The sequence below is a fragment of the Rhincodon typus genome, chromosome 18 (genome assembly GCF_021869965.1).
Source record: "Rhincodon typus isolate 14 chromosome 18, sRhiTyp1.1, whole genome shotgun sequence".
NCBI classification, from domain to species: Eukaryota; Metazoa; Chordata; class Chondrichthyes; order Orectolobiformes; family Rhincodontidae; genus Rhincodon; species Rhincodon typus.
Genome location: NC_063349.1, coordinates 45340781 through 45356302, shown reverse-complemented (window position 1 = coordinate 45356302; position 15522 = coordinate 45340781). Strand labels below are relative to the sequence as shown.

At 42.5% G+C, this 15522-nt stretch overlaps 1 protein-coding gene across 2 annotated transcripts; it reads right to left on the bottom strand.

Moving 5' to 3' along the window:
* c18h12orf29 (chromosome 18 C12orf29 homolog) lies at positions 1 to 15439 on the bottom strand. 2 transcript variants are annotated; one of them, XM_048607543.1, is made up of 8 exons: positions 11867 to 12017; positions 11575 to 11736; positions 6968 to 7085; positions 4489 to 4581; positions 3632 to 3748; positions 3334 to 3528; positions 2009 to 2178; positions 1 to 967 (listed from the first exon to the last, which is right to left on the bottom strand). In XM_048607543.1, exons 2-8 carry the CDS (start codon positions 11662 to 11664, stop codon positions 767 to 769), a joined length of 984 nt encoding a protein of 327 aa, XP_048463500.1. In that variant the 5' UTR covers positions 11665 to 11736; positions 11867 to 12017; the 3' UTR covers positions 1 to 766. The 2 variants fall into 2 exon arrangements, with proteins under 2 accessions (XP_048463500.1, XP_048463501.1); XM_048607544.1 differs by lacking the exon at positions 11867 to 12017 and adding an exon at positions 15326 to 15439 and having other exon boundaries at positions 23 to 967.
* Positions 15440 to 15522: the final 83 nt, after the last annotated feature.

Sequence of the window (15522 nt, the reverse complement as noted above, 5' to 3'; positions counted from 1 at the left end):
AAAGGATTATTTTAATAGAAGCTTAAGAACATTTCATACAAAAATGTGGTGAACTAGCAATCACCAATACATGGTAAATAATACTGCAGCACCGAACAAAATTTTAAATCTCACAAACCAAGGGCAAGATTAATACATGCATCTTTTCAACAGTAAAGCCAAATTACAGCTTTTTAAAGTTACAAAGAGCAGTTAACACATGGCATTAAAAAGGTACAAAATCTAATAGTTTGCTCCTAAACGCAGTCAATGCCTTCATACATGGACTGAGCTGGATAGCATAGTTTGAGGAAATAAGTCTGGTTCATTGTGGTGTTTGGATCTGTAATATTAAACCATCAAACATGGACTTTGTACACCTACCTGTTAAAATGGCAGTCAACCTAAGTGAGCTGTGTAAATAGCTTGTGCCTGGTTTGAGATTTTTACACGATTAGATGATCATTTTGAAGGGACTCTTGTGGTATAATGGTAGTGTCCCTATCTCCTAGCAGACAGAGTCTAGTTCGAGTCCAAACTGCTCCAGAGATGTGTCACAATGTCTCTCAACAGAAAATATCTGTATGACCATTTCTGAACAGGATTAAAACGTTCATGTAAAAAGAATGTTTTAATACTCTGCTCAGTAACATCCCATTGTCAGAACTGAGAGCAAAGTTTGTAGACATGGCAGGCAAATTGTAACAAACCAATAGCAGTCCTATTGACTCACAAGCCACTGTGAACTGCCAACCTGCTGAACCAGAATTCCTTGACCAGTACAGTATTAGTTTGCAGCATCTTTCTCCCACAGAATGTCTTTAAAATGGTCAAACTGCTTCCCATTGAGCCTTGTGAAGACCAGGAACGATGACTTAGTTTCAGGATCACACTCGTACCTTGTTAGATCAACATTAATGGATAAAGGTCGAGCAGTCAAATATGGGTCTTGCACTGGCCACTGTAAACCCAGGTGATGACGATGAAGCTGAAAATGAGGAAGATGGACATTAACCAGTTGGAAACAGGATGTCTTACTTTTTGGATGCAACATATCTAAAGGTGTGACACAAAACAGAAAACAAAAATCATGAATTTCAGAAGTAGTTTGGGAGCATACAGCAAAATGTTACATTGTGGGCTCAAAGCTTCCATCCTTTTCAAAGTAATGATGACCCCTGATCCTGAACAGACTGACAGAAACAAGGTCAGTTCTGGGGCAGTGGAGCAACAATTATTCCTTCAGCCATTGAATGAAACATCAGCAAATCCACTCTCTCAAATAACAGCAGCTGATGGATAGCCAACTAGACCGAAAACAACATGGGTCACAATTCCAAAGTGCTGTAATTCATAAACCACAGTTTGTTTCCTTGATAAGAATGCAGAAGCAGAGAGGCATGCTTCCCTTATCCAGAAAGCTCAGGTCCAGGGCAGCAGGGCCAAGGTTAAGGTGAGGAATCCTGAAGTTTAACCAGTTAAAGTCACAGCCTACCAATACTGGTGGATTCAACTTGCAGCTCCACCCCACAGAGCGCTAGTGCCCTGGATCAATAGGTGTTGAGTGAGAAGTGTCAAGTCCTATTACTGGGCCAGTCTGTATTACTGAGACAAGAAATAGTGAGTGTGCTACATAAAGCAGTTCCAATCTTCCACTGGGGGCAGGTTGTCACATGGGGATGAACTCACATCAAAGGATTCTTGACACTGTGACTCCCATCGCAGCAGAATAGATCAGAAAACAGCTCACCACCTCCTGAGAATGTGGTGGAGGTGGGTACAATTATGGCTTTCAAAGCAAGTAACTGCATAATCATTTGAGTAGAAAAAAAATTGTGGGGGTAGAGAACAAGTATGATTTGCTCAGTTACACTTGCAGAGAGCTGGCATGGAGGTGATGAACCAATTGGCTTCCTCTGTGCTCTACCCATTGTAAGTGTGGGTTCATGCACTCACTTCCAAATACTTGACCTTTGTTTGCCCAACACCAAGTAGCACAAACTACCTTTCTGATTACTTTACCACTTACTTTAAATAATACATCATTTGTGCAGTGCCACACGATGCCTTCAACTTTACCCTCAGGGCTTCCTTCAAACCACGTAATCAAATCTGTGAGGTTGAGCATCAGGGGTTTCTCAATCTGCAGGGATCCATGAGAAATCAGAAAATGGATAGGTTGTCTCTTGTTTCCTAGCCCTGGGACAGAGTTAAGAGTAAACTCTTGTCAGTTCCACACTAACAAAAAGAAGCACATTAGGAACAAAAATGTAGGAAACATTCAACCAGAATGAGACCAAGGTGAGTGCAGCTGGAATATTCCTCACCTTGTCAAAATCTGTCCCAACTACAGTTTTGAGAAGGTGTTCGATAAAAGCTGGTGAAACAAAAATTGTGTCGCTCCTTTCACATTCTCAGGGAATTCCAGAGTATTGACAACTATTTTATGCCAACATCTGCAGCAAAGTCCCACAAACAATTAGGATAAAAGATCAATTGATCATGCTATGGTTAAGTGAGTAATATTAAACTTTCTTTGCTGCAGAATACTGACTTATTATGCTGTAAAATGACTTTTTAATCATCTTTGTAAACATGTAAAGAGTCAGTTTAGCTGGTTCATATTTTTCATGGGAGCTCTTGTGGCACACTGGGTAGCATTCCTACCTCTCAGCCTAGAGCTCCAGGTTTGAACCCCACCAGGATCAGATGTCCAGGGAAGATGTGTCCACAATATGGCTAAACAGGTTGACTATCCAATTTTAAATCCTTCCAGAGCACACTAATGACAGACAGGAGGAAAGGTGGAACCTCTACCATCACCAGCCTGAGGGCAGAAAACTGAAGAGGAACGTTTCCTCTCCACAGGCTTTTGGATCAGTTTCCTTCGCTTTAATTCATAATGTTCCCTTCCACACTTGGTCAACAGACATCTCTGGAGATAGCAGCTGTGGTTCAGCGAGTTGCACTCTCACCTCAGATTCAGAAAGATTTCAGACTTCAAAACAAAAAACGTAGGGTGGCAATCCCAATGCAGTACTGACAGAGTGTTGCCCCTTTGGGAGTTTCTGTCTTTAAAACAGAAGGTTGAATATTGGAGAGGGCACCAAGAGCATTGGTTTAGCATCTGATCTGAAAGACGGCACTGGCGGCAGTGCAGCACTCCTGCAGTTCTGCACTGAGAGTGTCCACTTGGATTACAAACTCGAGTCTCAGACTGGGATTTGGAGCCATGACCTGACTCAGAGGAAACAATGCAATGTAACATACGGCTGACACACAAACAAGGTACGGCGAAGAGATTCAGTTGAAAAAACAAAAGACAACACACTGAGAAAACAGAAGTCTGCCTACCATACGGATTGCCGTTAATGTGCGTTCCTACCAACTCCAATGTTTGTTCAAGAAGCTCCACTAACGGAACAGCGGTAATTTCTAGAAGGTTCTTCTCCAAGCAGGGTCTCAAGACCAGTGCTAATCCAGCATCATAATTTACAGTGGAAAGATGCCAGCAGTAGGGCTTGCTCCCTTTCTCTACCGGAACCCAACCTTGGGATCATTTGGAGGGAAGAGGAGGAACAAAAGTATTTTTTTTATGAAGTTCAAGCAAAGAATCTTAAGGCAATGTCATCTAGAGAATGAAAACTCATACCAGGAATATGGCCATTTTCATCTGGTTGCAGGCGGCCATTTACTTGCAGCACTCCATGTGCTGGGATCCAGGATTCAGCAACTGTCCTAAAGTCATCATCGAGATTCCAAGTGAACTCTGAGGAGTAAATCGAGCAAGGGTCAGAAGGCACCCAATCCATCCAGTTGCACTGCTTACAAAGCGATGCCATCTAGAAATTTTTTAAGCTATGTCCTTCAACACCATCACTAACTTTCACATTTCAAGTACCTGCCTTCCGTTATACCGGACTGTTCAGTTTACTCTTTATATAAAACACTGACATTCACAAGGATTGGGATTTTCAAATTCCAGCCAGAGGTCAATCAACAATCTCTCCCTAAGCTGTACAACAAGATACATACTTGCATACCTCAGTGAGGTTAAGACAAACAGAATTTAACTCCAAACTACTTTAATTGATGCAAGGACAAACAACAAAGAGGTTGGTCAACTAGTCGGGTTTTAAAGAGGTGAGAGAGCTACAGAAACGAAGAGGGACTTCCAGAGCTTAGGACCGAAGCAGTTGGTGATACAGCTGCCAATGGCGGAGTGAATAGACGAACAGTTGGGAGGAGGAGGATAGTAGGGCTGGAGGAGGCCACAGAAACAATGGAGGCCACCTCTACGCCAGCCTCCTTCCCTGAATATCAGGTCACAGGGTAGAACAGGAAGAAGGCAAGTACCATTCAAACCACCATCCCCCACCGCCCCGCCATTTAAAATGCAAAAGGGTTCCCTCAATCTAATCACTGGGGAGAAAGGACAAAAGTATTTTTAAAATTGCAATAAATTATCAATATAAACATAAGACAAGAAAAGAAAAATATTCTTGTTACCGGTGCTGGTTTTGGAGGATTGGAATCTCCTGAATCGTTTCTCAGCTTGTTTGGTAGGTTTCCTGTCCAATCGAGCCCAGAGACATGGCGAATCTGACAACATTTACCATCAGACATTCATTAACTATCTGAGTTCTGCCCACTGCTTAAAGCAAAGTATAAAAAACTTCAGAATTTCACAGCACAGAGGCCAGACAACGCTCTCTCTCTCTCACACAGAGGTCACCATCACAATCACATAGCGTTGTACATCAAGCAACCAAAACAGCGGGTCCAACTAACCAAGCCACAGAAGAAAAGCCATTATGAATTTAAATCCAGTGCTGGATAATGATTGAACAAGTGGGATTGCAGCTTGTAAGCTTATGTAGCAAATTCAGAAACATGGGGAATGGAAAACCGGAAAATAATAGCCTTCAGTGGGGCACAGACAGACAAAATGGGCAGACAAGTGGGAACTGAATTTAACACAGGATAAAAAGTGAACAGATTGACTGGGGGAGGAAAGGAAAGGACAAGAGTATATAAACTAATGAGTATGATTTTAAAGAAGGTGCAAGTCTGAGACCTGGGAGTGTTTACAAGAGACTTGGAATGTAATGAGAAGTTGAGAAGGGCTGTCACAAAGACATATGGGATCCTCAGCATTATAAACTGACGAACAGATTACAAAAGCAAGGAAGTTACGCTGAACTTCTATAAATTTGTAGCTGACTTTCATGTGCAGGATTGAGACCAATTCTGGGCACCGCACATTAGGAAAAACATCAAAAGGCCTTTGAGCAAAGGCCAATGAGATTTACCAGAATGGAACCAGGAATGAGTATTCAGTGAAGTGACTGGAAAAAAAATGATCTTTCTAGAGCAGAGAAGTTTAAGGTAGATTTGAAGTATAATTGTTCAAAATCTTGAAGGGAGCTTGATAAAACTAAGAAAAAATAATCTGCAATAAGAGAGGGACCAGTAACCAAGGACACAGATTTAAGCTGAAGAGCAAAAAAAAAAAAAAAGACAGTATGAGGAAACAAAATGGAGCAGCTGGTCATTGTCAAGAGGAACATAATGCTTTCACCATTATCCTGGTCTATATTTGAATGTGTTAGAAATTCACAGATTCTGGATGGTGAAGGGCACAATCTCAGAGCAAGGGATCACCCAGTTAGGACACAGAATGAGGAAGAATTTCTTCTCTCAGAGGGCAGTGAATCTTTGGAATTCTTTACAACACAGGGCTATAGAGGCTGGTCTTTAAGAATATAAAAGGCTGAGAACAGGAAAGGGATAAGGCAGCAAAGTGAAACTGAAGATTATCAGATCAACCATGATCCCATTGAAAGATGGAACAGACTCGATGGGCTGAATAGTCTGCTTCTGCTCCTACACCTTCTGGTCACACTCTCAGGCAGTGCATTCCAGACCATAAACTATCACTGCATGAAAAAGGTTTTCCTCCCATCACTTTTGTTTCTTTTACTAATCATGTTAAATCCATGCCTTTTTGTTTTTAATCCTCTCACATGTGGGAACATTTTCTCCCAAGTTACTTTGTCCAGAAACCCTTTTCACAATTTTGAATAACACTACTAAATCTCTTCTTGGTCTTCTTTCATCCACAGAAAACAGAACCAACTTCTCCAATTTGTCTTCATAACAGAGGTTCCTCATCCTGATAGCCATTCTCATGAACCTTTCCTGGAAGCTTTTGAATGCTATCACATCCTTCCCAAGTGTGATGCCCAGAACTGGGAGCAATGTCCATTGACTACATCTATACTTCCTGCTGCCTTGCAAAGCAAACAATATAATCAAAGACCCCTCCCACCCCGGTTATACTCTCTTCCATCAGGCAGAAGATATAAAAGTTTATATCTACATACAAATAGATTCAAGAACAGCTTCTTCACTGGTATCATTAAGACTTCGGAATGGACCTCTCAAATTTTAAATTTAGTGTTAATCTCACTCTTTGTGCACCTTCTCCGTAGCCATACCATTGTATTCCGTGTTCTGTTCGATTAGCCTAATGCACTATGATCTGCCTGTACTGCATGCAAAACTTTTCATTCTACCTAGGTACATGTGACAATAATAAATCAGATCAATACTCAAGCGGAGGCTGAATAAGCAATCGATACAAATTCAACATTAACTCTTTGAACTCTATTCATCAATTAATAAAGACTAAAATACCATGTGCTTTATTAACCACATTCTGAACTTCTTCAATGAGCCATGCACATTTTCAATGAATTATTAATAGGATGAGATTTCTACTTTAAACATTAACTTATTGAATTTAAATTCTACCAGTTGTCATGGTGGGAGTTGAGCTCATCTCCAGATCATTAATCTGGTCCTCTGGAATGCTAGTACAGTAACATTATCATTATGCTATAGTCTATGCTACAATGCACTTTTTTTTTTATTTTAAAAAGCACTTTTCTCTCTTTTTGAAACAATGGCCTGTCAGTTCTGTTACCTTTGTACTTAGTAACATAACAGCAGGATCCATCCACTTTCTCAGTAGCAATCGCATGGTGTATATCTGCCTCCAGTGCCTTCAGACTTAGCTCTCCAGTGGCCAAAACTCTGTAGGACTGAAAACAAGTTTATGAGTGAAGGATCTGACCCATTGAATTACGAACAGATTGGATAGATGATTCAACCCTATCAGTCTGGAAATAACCACTGGAAGAGCTGGTCTAACACAGGATGAGCAAGCAATCCCTAAAATGGTTACAGCACAGGAGGTGGCTCAACAATTCACCTCGTACTACTTTCCCTGCCTGTTCCCTGTAGTCCTGCAAATTTTTCCTTTTCAGATAACAATCCAATTCCTTCATTGAACCTATTCTCAGGTAGTGCACTCCAGACCCTAACCACTTGCAGTGGGAAAACGTTCTTCCTCCGGACACTCTTACTTCTTTTTCCAACTACCTTAAATCCGAGCCCTCTGATTCTCAATCCTTTAACCAACAGAAACAGTTTGTTTCTATCTAGTCTGTCCAGACCCACCATGATTTTTTAACGACTCCCCTCAACTTTCTCTTCTCCAAGGATAACGTACCAACTTCTCTCATCTATCTTCATAACTGAAATTCCTCATCCTGGGAAACGTTCTCATCAGTCTCTTCTGCAATGCATCCAAAGCCTTCACATCCTTTCTGAAGTGTGACTCCAGAATAACCTAGTTGTGGTCAGATTAGCGTTTTACATGAGTTTAACAACTTTTGTGTTAAACTTGCTTTTCACAAATGGAACGCTGTATTTTTCCAAACAAAGTTTCTGTTAAACAGGTTTGCAGTCAACACCATCCATCGTGGAACACAATCAGAGCATTCTTTTGAAACTTGCATCTTAGCAAAGTGCCGTGTACTAGAAATTAACATTAATAAAGCTAACAGGGCCAGGATCTCACCACCAGCCAAGCTACGTCTTAGACCTTGTTGGAAAGTTCCAGCAGGGATGCATACTGGCAAATGTCTTTGACAGTCTGCTCAAAGAACTACCCAATAGGATCCACCCTCTCCTTTGCCCGCAGGATCTTGAGCGCTACCTGCTCACCACTTCCTGATGGACTTGTGGTCAAAGGTGTTTGCCCTTATTAATTTTTCCAAAAGGGACAGGTTCCTGGTCAATTACTTGGACCGTTCCACTGCAACAAGGCAAGACCCATCCTTCACAACATGAGGGAGAGGTACAACTCCAGGACATAGTGACACTTGGTGTTTATGTATCAAGGCTCTATTCACAGCTTGATGCAGCCACACACAAAGGAGGCCATCAGCATGAGGGCAACATTGGGCACATTCTTTCCTTCCCCTTTATCCAGAGCTTTACGCATGGTTTCCCTGCGAACCCAATCCATCTTTGGCCTCCAGATGAAGTGGAAGATGGCTCGGGTGATTTGCATTGATGCAGGCTCGGGGAATGGCCAGACTTGGGCCACATACAACAACACAGAGTACCTCATACCTGATAACCAGGTTTTTACTCACAACAGAGAGGGAGTGGTGCTTCCACCTGCCCAGTTTCTGCCTCGCCTTGGTGATATGTTCCTCCCACCATGATTTTTTAATGACTCCCCTCAACTTTCTCTTCTCCAAGAATAACGTCCCAACTTCTCTCATCTATCTTCATAACTGAAATTCCTCATCCTGGGAAACGTTCTCATCAGTCTCTTCTGCAGATTAGCGTTTTACATGAGTTTTTGCGCATGCCCGGGCACTCCCAGCACATTCAGATAATCTGACCTGATGGTGAAGGGGGGCATAAAGGATCATTTAGCCCAGTTTTCAAAGAACATGGCCTAATTCTTTACTCGATTTATCTTGGTTCCCGAGACCAGTTCGAATTGTTTCCAGATGCTCTGGACTCTGCACGAGGAGTGCAGATCCAAGCAGAAAACAGCAACATCAATCACGTACAGGGGGACTTTGATCTGCAGGCCGCCACTGCCCTGAATAGTCACCCTTATCAGATTCACACTCTTCCTGATGGACTCAGCAAAAGGTTCTATACAACACATAAATAAGGCAGGAGAGAGTGGGAAACCCTGCCTGCCTCCAGATCTGACTGGGAACTTTTCTGATTCCCACCCATTGATTGAGACTGCACTACTAATGGCATAGAGTACTCAGATCCAATTGCAGATTCCTCCCCAAAAGCCCATTCTGGACAGCACATCCCACATGTGGGTGTGCAATATCCTGTCAAAGGCTTTCTCCTGGTCCAGGCTGATGAGGCAGGAGTAGACCCTTTCGTCCTAAATGTAGGTGATTGTATTCCCGAGGAGCATGAGGCTCTCGGTGTAGCAGACTAGCACATTCCAAGCTCCAGGGCTATGCGCTAAGGGATGCACTAAGGGAAGCTGCTGCTGCCAAGGCTCAGTGGGGAAAGGCCCACAGTCTAAGGGCTTCCTGCCAAAGTGCAACAAGGGTACATTCAGTTCTTTCAACCCTCTCTTTACCTCAAATTCATGTCTTTTCTTTCTTCAAATGCAAAGGCTGTACAGAACTGCTTTAGTACCTGCGTGTGCACATAAAGATCACTTATGAATAAAGTATATTTTTGTAACAAAAATAGTTATCAGCGCCAGGGAAATACAAGTACATTGGGAAGAATGGTTCTCAGGAAAAAAATCTAAGATAAAAGGTTTTTTGAAGATATTTCAGAATGCTCCATTTTGTTACTAGGTAAATGCATGTCAAAATTCTCCCTCCAAGTCTTTACAATTTGACTGTACAAAGCAGTTTAATTCAAACTCGGAGTAAAAATATAAATAAATTTTAATCAGAGTGGAAAGAGAAAACCAATGCATTTTGATTAGAATGAGCATGTCATCACTACTTTGGCCAGCTACAAATCCCATCAAGAGTTTTTAAACTAAGAGCGTGACTTTGTGGGTGTAACAATGCACGTGCAGACGAAGGGAAACTTGCAGGCGGCGTTTCCAAGTAGCTGTTGCCCTTATCCTTTTAGATAGTAGTAGCTGTGTATTTGGAAGGCATTGTCTTAGGACCCTTGCTGAATTTCTAGATCCAGCACCACCTCCTCACCTTTGGGGGCCTGAAGAAAAGGGTGCTCAAGGACAACAACATCAGATCCAACACCAAGCTCATGATATACAGAGCTGTGGTGGTTCCCACCTCCTATATGGCACTGAGACATGTGTCTGCTGTAGACAGCCTCTGAAGGAGCAGTACCACTGATACCGCCTGCACAGGACCCTGCCAATCCACTGGGAAGAAAGACACACTAGTACCAGCATCCTTGACCAGGCCTACATCAAGGTACTGACCACGCTTGATCAGCTGCAATGGGCTGGGCACGTCATTCCCATGACTGACACAAGACTCCCCAAACAGGTGCTCTACTCCCAGCTCGAAACAGGTCAGATGGACAGAGGAAGTGCGTCAGTGATATTCTCAAGGCCTCACTGGTGAAGCGCTGCATTCTCACTGACACCTGAGCATCACCAGTCCAAGACTGTCCAAAGTGGATGTGGAGCATCCAAGAAGACGTCATGGACCTCGAGATTTGCCATTGGGAAGAAGTGGAAGCCGTTCAAAAACTGCGTAAGGCGTGCACTGCCACACCAATCCCCCAGGCACTCTTTCCCACGACCACCTTCTGCCCCAAGTGTAAGAAATCTGTGATAGCCGCATTGGTCTGTACAGCCCCCTATGGAGTCATCCCGAGAGTGGAGTCATCATCCTCGTTTTTGAGGGACTGCCAACTAATGTTGAATTTCTGCAGTACATCTTGTGGATGGTACACACTGCTGCTACCATGCATTGGCGGTGGAGAGAGTGGATGTTTGTCAATGTGGTGCCAGTTCGGTGAGTGGTCTGCTTTGTCATGAATGGTGTCAAGCTTCGAGTGTTGTTGGAGCTTCACTTATCCAGGCAAGCGAAGGATACTCCATCACACTCCTGACTTGTGCCTTGCAGATAGTTGTCAGGCTTTAGGAAGTTAATTTTTAAATGTTATTTTGAACAACAGGCATCCTGGTTATTTACCACATTGCTGGTCATGGGAACTTGTTACCCACAAACTACAATATATGTGCCTGTGTGGTGGGTTAGGGAGGATGGGGACGGACGGAAGCTACACTTTCGGATGCAAACCATGGGCTGTAGAACATTTTGAGGCAACGTCCAAGTGTCCGTGAAAGACACCATCCAAATGCATCTTCGCAGTGCGGAGAAATCACAAAAATTTCCTGCATTTCTCTCCCTCTGTATCCTGGGCATATTCCCATCTGAAACCAAGACAACAAGGTGCAGAGCTGGATGAACACAGCAGGCCAAGCAGCATCATAGGAGCAGGCCTGCTGTGTTCATCCAGCTCTGCACCTTGTTGTCTCCCCCCATCTGAAACCAGATGGGAGGTCAGGGATAGCATGAACAGCCGGGTACCTCTTCGATCTACAAATGATGAATTAAAACTGAAAGCCCGGAATTTGCACCTTTGCTCCGGATGTGATGAGTGTTTACTCTCTAAGGTTTAAAATGAATGCAACCTGGAGAGAGCTCTGCATTTTGCACATGGTCCCTCCCAGACCCAGGCAATGCTGCCCCATACCTGGTTATGCCGCTTGGTTGCTGGCTCGTCCCTCACTGCAGTGCTGAAAGCAGAGGGGACCTTCTGTTGCACTGAGCCCGGTCGCTGCATGACTCTGCCCGCCGGGGTGCAGAGCTTGGAATGCGGGCAGGAGCCGGAGACGATCCGGCCTTCACCTGCCTCCTATATACACACACACAAAGCAAACAATTGTTAAACTGGATCAATGCAACTGCACAGCAAATGCAAACTCACTAACATTCTGCATTAAAACGCTTTGAACAAGTTCCGCCCCCCCAATCGCCATCCTTACGCCGAAAAGTGCGACAATTCCCACCCAGGCGCCTGCGCAACTCCGCTGGTATATGTCCCCAGCGAACGCCGGGAGCTGTAACTATCCACATTACAGCAATGTCGAGATAGCAGAGGCCAGAAGCTAATTGCTTAAAGTACAATGTGCAGGGCTACAGAGTAAAAAGGGCAGGAGATTGGCTGAGTTAAAATGCTCAGAGAGCTTGCGCACACACGGTGGGGGGCGGTATACAAATTCTACAGCAATAATCGTCCAATCCCTCTTAAATGTCTAAATTGAACTTCTTCCATTACACTTAACAGGCAGTACATTCCAAACCCTAACTATTCCCGGAGTGAAAAAGTTTTGCTTTCCCCTCTCACATCACATTTGTACCTTTTGCAAATCACTTTAAACCTATGCCGTCTTGTACCTTTAACAAGTGGGAACAGCTCCCTATCTACAATATCCAGCCTGCTCAGGATTTTGGAAACCCCTATCAGATCACTTCACAGCCTACTACTGTCTGAGGAGAACTGCAGCAACAGTTGCAATTCCTGTGATGCAACAGTGAGGCTGACAGAAATGTGGGTTGCATGTTTGTCAATGTGGTCATTCCACAGAGAGAGAAAGATGATGACTGGCAATGCTGCAACATATACTGGAGCAGACGGTGAATTGTCCCCACCATCTCCAAATCGCCCAGAAAATTGTATCAATTTTCCCCCCTCCATAAAAAAAACAGAATGGAACAGAATGACAAAGAGTCAGTCCTTCAATCATAGGCTGCTTCTCATCTGCTTGATGCTGTTCGATTGTTTCTTTTCCACATTATCCTATGATTTAGGGAGGAGTAAGCAACTAGCTAAGTACATACTATAAGTGAGGGGGTCACCAAGACTGTAGGGTGACTATGGTCCAAAAGCAGACCACCAAGGTCTTGGGTTGGGAGAGGAGTTGGGAAGACCCCTTTTTAACAATACAGTTTGTTTAGTTCCCGCAACCAGTTTGGTGAAGGTATGTTTAGGGTGATGGTTTTCTGTATGTAAAAGTATGTTATTTTGAAAAAAAATTGCTTACATGAGCCTATTGTCAATTTAAGCACCGTGGTATCTACAGATGATAGTGTGGTGGTAATATCATTAGATTAGTAACACAGAAGATCGGACAAATGCGTAGGTTGCCAGTTCTGAAAGGGCAATGGACCCAAAACGTTAACTTCACTTTCTCTCCACAGATGCTGCCACACCTGCTGAGTTTTCTTAGCAATTTCTGTTTTTGTTTCTGATTTCCAGCATCCTTTGTCCTTTTTTATTGTTAAATGCCTTGAGGTCATTGTTCAAATCACAACATAGTATTTGGTGAAATTTAAGTTCAATTAATAATTGATTAATTGCTTGCCGAGATCACTAAGAAGGTCCCTACGCTTCTTCCAATGGCATCATAAAAATCTTTTTACATCTACGTGTTAAGGACGAGGAGACTTCAGTCTGTGATCATGCCTAAAAGACTATGTCTTGGACTTTGCAGGACTTATTCCATACTGTGCCCTGTTGGCCTGGAGTTGATGTTAAAGTTTGAGTAAGACTCAAGGTCCAGAGGAGAAACCGTCAGCTATGGATTAGTAGTAGCACTCTTGTCAGACTTCAAAAATGTCTTTAAAGAGGCAATGTCAGGTTCTTCCTTCCTTGCTGACATTTTGGTGTGTAGAGGACAGAATAATATTTGCATTAAAAAATCCATTTGGCAATTCATTTAATTATAATGCACTTTTTCACATTAAGGAAAGGAGTTACAATTTAAAAATTACAACAAAGTCAAAAGAAAGAAACACTAATCAAAATACATGCAGCTCAAGTACATCAAATCAAATATATTAGAACGCTGTCAACAAGTAGTTTAATTATTTATTGTCACAGCAGTTTTCACTATTTAAATAGAAATAAATTAATATAACTTAATTAGTAACAATTCATAACAGGCCTCTCAAGGATAAAGTTGTCTTTTCATATTCTGCATGGTATTTGCAAGGTTGGTGAGCTGGATAGGCAGCGTTCTATACAGATGACCATCTTATACTTCAATGAAGAATTGAGTGGGAAGAGGAGCGCTTGAGGTCATTAACACAAGACAGTCACAAAATTTCAGCAAGGAATACTTTTTTTCACAGATAGTGGTGAGAATGCAGAACTCATGACCAGATAAGGGGACAGTGGTGTGTTAATATCACTGGACTAATAATCCAGAGGCCCAAACGAAATAGTGAGGATCATGGGTTCAAATTTCACACAGTAGTTCGTGGAATTTAAATTCAATCAAGACATCTGGAGTTGAAAACTAGCCTCATGGTGAGAATTAGCAATGATTGTTGTAAAGATCTATCTTGTTCATTAATGCTCTTTAGGGAAGGGAGTCTGACCCGCATACGATTCCAGATCCGCAGCAAGGTGTTCGGTCTTGACTGCTCCCTGAAACGGCTTAGCAAAATCACTCCATTCAAGGGTAATTAGAGATGGGTGACAACTGCTGGCCATGTCAGCTATGCCCCACATCCCTTAAAATAATAAAGAAAGAGAAATGGAACAGTTGAGGGTGAATTGCAAGGATGCATTTAAAGCAAAGTTGGAGATATTCACAAGGGAGAAAGGAATAGTTGGTTATACTAATTCGGTGACATGAAGAAGAGTGGTTGGAGTGAAGCTTGCGTTGAGCACAAATGGCTAGCTGCTCTGCTGTAAAATCCTGTTTAATTCCACACAAGATATCACTGAAACAGGTCATGGAAAAATAGCCTTCTACCAATCTGGCATTTTTGCCTGAAGAGGAAACCAGATGCAGAGATCAATATTCAGAAACCACAGATTCCAGGGAAGCAGATTTCAGCCAATGTGCAGCACCTACAAACAACCACTTTATATGTGACACTTGCAGCAGACTTTGGTTCCAGGCAATCCACTTCAACTATTAGAAAGTGTAGCAGATGATCTCATCATAATTCAGAGGCTACATTCCCATCATTTCTTAGACTGAAGGAGGCTAACTGCCAATCAATTTGCTATTGAAAATTCATAGAGATTTTGTTCCAGACTTTGCACTTAAAACTATTAATTTCAAGCAAGATTTGCATTTATGTAGCATCTTTCACCACCTCAGAACATCCCAAATGCTTTTCAGTCAATTAAGTACTTTTGAAGTGCAGTGCCCATCATAAGAAGAGCTTACAACTGAATGCACAAACAGTGTTAGAAAGTTCTGAAACACTGGGAGCAGCTCAGGAGATAATACTGATATATAAAAATTCTTGGAATTTTATCCAGTCAAAATTTAGGGTACTGGTGGCTGGTTACTTAAAGATCAAATTGCGTTGTTCACCCCTTAAGTGTTTCAAAAAAAATAAAAAGCACACACCATAAAATCAGCCAGACAGCTCATCAGGCATTAAACATTTGCACAAATATGTTGTTAGCATTTGGAACTTACTTTGTTGGTCCCACATCTACCATGAGAACAAGATCACCAAACAGGTGGAAGTGCAGGGACCATGAGGAATGAGACCTCGTTTTCACAATGGATAGAAAATTGGGCAAGCTCCCTCTTCACACTGGTTTCTAACAATGGTTCTGGTATTCCCTCACCAGGAAAATCTACACTGGAGATGGACATTGCAAAAAATAAAA

What these genes read in the sequence shown, in the direction of transcription:
- c18h12orf29 (XM_048607544.1), bottom strand. Translation starts at nt 11,664, where the DNA reads ATGCAGCGACCGGGCTCAGTGCAACAGAAGGTCCCCTCTGCTTTCAGC. An exon ending in CAACCAAGCGGCATAACCAG is followed by an intron (nt 7,086 to 11,574) that starts GTATGGGGCAGC and finishes ACTTGTTTTCAG; the next exon opens with TCCTACAGAGTTTTGGCCAC. An exon ending in TGAAAATGGCCATATTCCTG is followed by an intron (nt 3,529 to 3,631) that starts GTATGAGTTTTC and finishes AATGATCCCAAG; the next exon opens with GTTGGGTTCCGGTAGAGAAA.